Below are 7429 nucleotides of genomic sequence, written 5' to 3'. Positions count from 1 at the left end.
GAATGCACGTTGCTTTTGATTTTGTCGACTAAACAGTGTAGTAGGGTCAGTTGCGCACCGTTTGTGAGAAAAACAGCACCATGATGCCAATTTACTCAGCCAGGAATTTGGGAACTTGGAAACGACATGCTGTACTGCCATTGGCGTCAGAAGCTCCAATACGAACATTTTATAGTGTTTGGGTGTCAACCTGAGGACAGTACAGAGGGTTCAGAAAGAGTTGGATGTGTCTAATGGTGATTACGAAGGCATGGTAGCTCGGATAACTAACTCTGATCGTTCTGATAAGAAAAGAACTCCTGAATTTGTTGGTGAGATCGAGGTCATAATTGACAACGACTCCGCCAAGTCAATTAGCTCCGTCGCTAGGCACATGGGAGGGTCTGAGTTTCTCATCAGGTAGGTAGTGTATGAAAACATTCGGTATTCTTCATACAAGATAAGAAAGGTCCTATCTCTATCCTAAGTCATCAAGGATACGAGGAAAGACTGCGCTACGAAGCTTTTGAACAAACTGAAGCACCCCTCCAACTGAACATGCTTTGATTTTTCTCAGAGGAGAAAAATTTCTGCCAGGAGCAGATAGTGAACACTCAGAACAGTCGTTGGCTTACCGTGTCCCAAAAACATGTGCCGAGAGTGATATAAATCAAGCCTCCAATCAACATCATGGTGTTTGGATTGATCAGTAGTGATGGCGACATTAGCCCTCCATCCATCTTCCCACAAGGCCTCAGACTCCACATCAACTGCCTGGAGGAGGCCTACATCAACTGCCTGGAGGAGGCCTACATCAACTGCCTGGAGGAGGCCTACCTCAAGTGCCTGGAGGAGGTAGTGCTGCCTTGGGTCAAGAGAGTGGCTACTGGAAGACCCTGTGTCTGGCAAGAGGACTCTGCACCATACCACACAAGCAGGAGAACCCAGTCATGGCTGTCAGACAATTTCTGAGACCACATCACCCCTAATATCTAGCCTCCTAACTCCCCAGACTACAATCCTCTTGATTATTAAGTGTGGTATGCAGTTGAGCAAGAGACCAACAAAACTCCTTGTAATACCAAAGACGAACTGAAGGCGAGGATTATGGCAACATTCACCAACTTAAACTAGGAGACCGTCCAGAAGAAGAGTTGCAGGAGATTCTGAAGTCGCCTGGAGGCCGTGATTGAAGCCAATGGCGATTTTATTGAATAAATGTACTCTCTAGTATTTCAAGATATTTTAATGAAATTTTGATAAATATATCTGTTAAAATGAGATGTCAATGTCACTCTCGTTTTTGCGAAAGTTAGACGACAATTTATTCACCGCACCCTATATATGTGTATGTGTGTGTGTGTATGTGTGTGTGTGTGTGTGTGTTTGTGTGTGTGTCTGTATATGTATGCATATATAATATATATTTATATATACATATATATATATGCATATATGTACATATATATACATATATAAATGCACACATATTTACGTACATATATATATATACATACATACATATATACGTACATATATAGATATATATATATACATACACACACACGCACACACATATATATATATATATATATATATATATATATATATATACACACACCTACAGACAACCACTCATATAGTTATTATGTGTGTCTGCGTGTGTAAGAGCGAAATTTATCTAACTTATTGGAACGTTTATCTTCTAATTACTATAATATAAATCTAAAATATTACAATGATACACGTTTAAGTTCATATATTATTTTATTCTAAAATATGGATTTTTGATTTCTTATCATGAAACTCATCATTTTTCTATCAAATCGATTCTTTGTCTCGAAAACAGTTTAACAAACAATTGCTCTAAGTTTGATTAAATTTTAGCAAGGAATATAATTAAACAAAATGTAATTGTTGATTATGATAATAAAAATGAAAATTTTGAATAAATATTTTTGTAGAATGGCAATCTAATATCAATATTTTTGAAATACGAAAACTAAATTTATTTATCTATTATTTTCTTTTAGGTCATTAGCAAGAAACCGAATCAGTGAACTGCTTAATTTCACATTTGCAAATTTAACTGGCCTGAAACAGATGTAAGTAATTTCCTTTTTTCACTTTACGCATATTGCATGCAATGCAATATTCGTTTTAAATTTACAGTTCTGCAATTTGAAACAACAATTGTTACAATAAATAATGTTCAAGACAATATTATTAAAGACTGATTTGGTTGATATAAAGCAATTATTGAAATAATCATTTATAATTTCATTATCAAAGAACAAGAGCCTGCGACCATATCGCTGATAGCTGCTTCTGTTTTATCTTGAACGCATATATTTCAAACTATTTATATTAATTGCCTTTATTCTTTTCAAATCGAAGTTGGGTTTTAGTTTTATTACAGCGTGACATTCAAAGGATATAATTTCAGTTGAAACTTTCCCGTTTGTAATCTATTTTAAAATGAATACTTATTCGACATTCTAATTCGTATCCAACAATGTAATATGCTTGTTTAAATCAGTTTTGTAAATATTGCTGGAGGTTTACCCTGGAACAAATTTTTATAAATTCACAGACCTAATTAAAAAGAAATAAGTTCTGCTCAAAACAGAATTCTAATCGAACACACACTCTCTCCCGCTCTCAATCTCTCTCTCATACACACACACATACACACATATATTTACTCTTTTAGTCATTTGACTGTGGCCATGCTGGAGCGCCGCCTTGAAGGGTTTTAGTTAAGAAATCTACCCCAGAGCTTATTCTTTGTAAGTCTAGTACTTATTCTATCGAGCTCTCTGGCCGAACAACTATGTCACAACTCATGGCTCGCCACTTCATCCTTCGTGGATATACCCTCACCACTATCCACATAGCCCTTGCCAGAGCATGTTCCGTGCACCGTGCCTCTGCTCTCTCTGCACCCTCACCGCTGTTGCACGTCTCTCATTTCCCCCTCACCACCCCTCCACTCTGCCCCTCCAGTGCACCATTCTCCGAGCTTTCTGGAGACTTCAGTCCGACCCCTCCACCTCGCATATCTTCCCCAACCTATTCCTTCCCTCCTTCAAACGAGCCCATAACCTGCGTGACCTCCTGGTCCACACTTTCTTACTTAGCTCCACCTCCCAGCCTGGCTCCTTCCCCTGTTCCCTACCTCTTCAACACTATCATTCTCACAGACACCCATCATCGTTACTATCATGTCACCTACTCCTTTACTTGCACTTCTAGCAACGTCATTTACAGCATATTCTGCTCTTTCTGCCCTTCTCTGTACATAGGTCAAACGGGACGCCGCTTGGCCGACCGATTCGCTGAGCACCTCCGAGACATCAGACCTAGCAATGAAACCCGTGTCTCGCGCCAATTCCGCTCTACCGGTTATTCACTACAACACCTGTCTGTGTTCGGATTGTCTTTGACCGGGTCCATCTGGACTCCTGTCTTCGCCGTGAACATAATTTTAATCTTCTCTCTTCGCTTCTTTGCCCCACATGGGCTCAACTCCCTCCTCTCTTCACCTGACTCCCTCTCTCTCCTCTCTTCATCTGACACCTACTTCTTCTCTTCACTCCTACCCACCTCTACTCTCCTCTCTTGCTCTGACACCTACTTCTTCTCTTCACACCTCCGCACTTTCTCCCTTTCTTGTGTGTGTGCGTATGTGTGTGTATGCATGTACATATGTATGTATGTATATATGTATATTATATATGTTTGTGTGTATGTACCTTAATTCAAACTTCTAGTATTACTAGTTCACACCACTTTCCACATCAATTCGATAACAACTAACATTTATTTCTTTAAAAAGAAATTTATTAAAGTTACAGATGAAGTACAAATGTAATTCATGTTTTTTTTTATATATATATTTACTTTCTTCTTGAGATCATGAAAAATCCTTTGGAACGAAACAAATCACAGAAATTATTCTACTTTTACTGTCTCCAGAAACATATTTTCACAAATGTCAGCATATTGATATAAATATTATGTCCTGTCTTCTGAATTCCATTCAGCTTTTTAGTGTTTCACAATTTCAACAATTAAACATGAACCACGTGTGTTTATTGTTTCTTCTTATTTTAGTGACACATGAGCACTTAACTGGAAGCTTTGTAACTGTTGCACAGTGACGAATACATCTAATAAGAGAGAACCTCAAATGCTAGCAACCTATTTTGTCGAAAGCATATGTTCAAGAACAATGTATTTTATTAACAAAAGAGCACTGAGCCATATTTGTTTCAACATTTTGCTGTTGGCTCTCTATATCTGAGTTCCAATTACTCATTCATTTATCCCGGGTCAATAAAATAAGTCCTATTAGTATACTGGAGTAATCCAGCCGCCAATGATTACTTTCTCCCAACAACAAGCTTTGTGCCTATTGAAAAAATCAATATTTTCTATCACTCTACAAATATCCTTTTATGATGCCGTTTCCGTTCTGGTAACAATATAGAAAGCTAGTTGTTTTTATTTGATGTCATCTACATCAAAAGTATTCGGATGAAAAAAAAAATGGCATCCAGTTATAATTGCACACAATAAAATAGATGATCTTTTTGTGAAAGCTTTTGGGTTTAACAGCTTGATCGATATTGTATAGTTTCTATCCATAATTCTCTTTCACTGGGTATCAATGACAACATGCCAGGAATAACAGTCAGGTGTAATGAAAATATATAGAGGATATGTTTACTCTGTATTCATGTGCTAAAATACCTCCGAATGCTTGGTCTTTTTTTTTTTTTCAGAACAAGTCCATCTGTTTTGCATAGCTGCCGACCTCATAAGAATCATAAATGTTATAGAAATGAATCTAGCGCATCTGATGCTTAGTGCCTACTGCGAATGCCTTCATTCATTTGTAAAAGGCTGTCATTCATTCCTTTATCAAATACACGCGGATTACATGCATTGCACGATTGTGAATTTTCAATTTTTTTACTATGTATCGGAGCTTCAACTATATATACATATATGTCTCACTTGTCTCAAACATGGCCACCTCTCTATTCATTTAACTGACGTGTTGTTGATCCCGAGGTTGGTTTTCATGCAAGTAACATGTGACCAGTTCGACATTCTATGCTTAGTTAATATGTCGTTGGTCGAATTATTATTTCCGTGTTGTTTTTATTATAGTTTGTTATAAAATGTATTACTGATTCTGATTTTATAGGAGTTTTTTGTTGAATATAGTTCTTTTCCTTCTTCATGTTTTCTGCTTCTTTATCTTTTATGTTTTGTGACTGCCACGTATTTCATTTGTTTCTCTTACTGTCAATATTTTGGAATAATGTATTAGGCGATGAGCTGGCAGAATCTTTAGAGAGTTAAATGTGCTGTGTGCGTTGATTTTAGTGTCATGAACAAAATGCATATTTTACAGTCAACGTGTGTAAATTTGTGTTGATATTCTATTTAGACTATTTATGTTGCATGCGTATGTTGTGAAAGTAGTGTTAAGTGATTGTATAAGTGCATATGACGTATGCATAGGATGATTTAGAATGAGATTATGTGTATATTTGGAAATGTTTTGAGTGTATGTGTTCCTGTCGTGTTTCTGTTGCGCTGTGTATGTAATTGTAGTTCTTTTTAGTCTGTGCATATATGTATGCATGAGTGCGTTTTTTATTTATTTGTTTGTTTTTTGTTTACTTCCTCGGTTATACTCTATATATCGAACGTACATACCGATGTTTCCTGGGATGATTTACAGAACACCTAGGAGACATCAGGTTCAAGAATAATTCCCTCGTCTTGTGATATATATATATATATATATATATATATATATATATATATATATATATATATATAAACCTGCTACGTCATAGCTTTTATCACTAATCACCTTCTGATGATTTCTATCAGGAATTAGAATAATGAAACTGATTGTAATGGCCTCAATTCACAATACATTTTGTCTTAAGTGCGTGTCGTCTTCTCTGAAAAAGCATTTTCAATAAAAAAATTTTGCCAATACAACCCCGTGACTAAACCTACATGCGCGTGCGCACCACGCATATATGTGCATTCGCAACACACACACACACACACACATATGTGTGCATTCGTGTGTGTGTGTGTGCGTGTGTGCGTGTGTGTTTGTGTGTTTGACAGTAGTATATGTAAATGTCATGAAACCATGGGTTTCAACCTAGAAAATTTAGGTCAGTTTTGTGCCTATCTGGGTTAGAGCAGTAAACAACTTTGATCTGAAGGCTGCCTTTTTCAGAGAAGATGTCTCATTGTACAAATTAGGTAATATGAATAAAATTTATGCAGTAGTTATGTGTTGATGTTTAAATCTGCGGTGTTTGAAAGAAAATTGTTGCTGTTTTTTTTTTTTTTGAGATTTGCTGTTATGAATACCTTGTTCAATAAATTATGCTTACTTTGCTTGTAATTAGAAAGGCTTCGTATATAGGTACTTATACTTCTGCCTGCTCATGGACAGTATCTGGAGTTTTTCTTATGTTTTTTTTCCAAGCTCATTTCATGCCTTAGGAAAAGACTTTGTGGAATTAGTACTGTACTGTTTATAGGGTTATTACCAGCCTCATTACATTCAGTTTCCAGACTGATTAGGATATGGATGTCAAATATAGCTTTGTGTCTAGATTTGGAGGCGTCTGTACATTTTCAGTTAAGAACAGAACATCAGAGTTTAAAATAAAGAAAAGAGATAAGTATGCGTGTTATCTTCTTGTCTCTTTAAATTATACACCTAAATATTCCGAGATGTTGAAGAAATGTCTGGAATTATAATTGGCAGAGTCAGTCTTTAACAAGAACTGGTGTATAAATGATACCGCACTATTAACACTGAGCACAAACGAATTGCAGCAATTGGCCAATGTAGTCAATGAAAAGATCGAATGTAAGTATATGCTAAAACGACCAAAATTATAGTAAAACCTCCTGATGTCAATATATCCATAAATATATCACCAATAGAACAAATTTCGATCATGGTCTGGATTGGTTTTATGCAGTCTGAAAATAATAAATGTGAAACTGAAATTAGACGAACAATAGAAATTTCAAGGAAAACATTTGAAAAAACGTCGCAAGCTTTGACACCACATATAAACATATAAAAACGAAAAAGGCTGCGTGAATGTTATATATAGTCCACACTATTATATGGCCTGAGATATGGACGTAGATGAAAACATTATCTTAAAAAATAAGAGCTTTTGATATATAAACATTCTTTTACTTGTTTCAATCATTTTTACTGCAGTCATCCTGGAGCACCGCCTTAAAGAGTTTAGTCGAAACACTTGAATTATTCTTTGTAAGTCTAGTACTTATTTTACCAGTCTCTTTCGCTGAAGCGCTATGTTACGGAGATGTAAACACACCGACATCGGTTGTCAAGCGATGGGGAGGGGACAAACATAGA

At 36.2% G+C, this 7429-nt stretch overlaps 2 protein-coding genes across 2 annotated transcripts in view; both read left to right on the top strand.

The window, feature by feature from the left end:
• The window catches only part of LOC106873188 (follicle-stimulating hormone receptor), a 471564-nt gene that overhangs the window by 95808 nt on the left and 368327 nt on the right, over nt 1–7429 (top strand). Inside the window, exon 6 of the mRNA XM_052969708.1 lies at nt 2013–2084. The gene's annotated coding sequence lies outside the window, so the exon portion shown is untranslated. The remainder of the gene's footprint in view (nt 1–2012; nt 2085–7429) is intronic.
• Nucleotides 1–7429, top strand: part of LOC106874638 (leucine-rich repeat-containing G-protein coupled receptor 4) — an 81583-nt gene that overhangs the window by 47015 nt on the left and 27139 nt on the right. Inside the window, exon 5 of the mRNA XM_052969426.1 lies at nt 2013–2084. Within this exon, the coding sequence (XP_052825386.1) occupies nt 2013–2084 (72 nt within the window). The remainder of the gene's footprint in view (nt 1–2012; nt 2085–7429) is intronic.

Source organism: Octopus bimaculoides, chromosome 7 (assembly GCF_001194135.2).
Source record: "Octopus bimaculoides isolate UCB-OBI-ISO-001 chromosome 7, ASM119413v2, whole genome shotgun sequence".
Lineage (NCBI taxonomy): Eukaryota > Metazoa > Mollusca > Cephalopoda > Octopoda > Octopodidae > Octopus > Octopus bimaculoides.
Note: the sequence above shows the minus strand (reverse complement) of the source record. Positions and strands in the feature narration are given on the sequence as shown.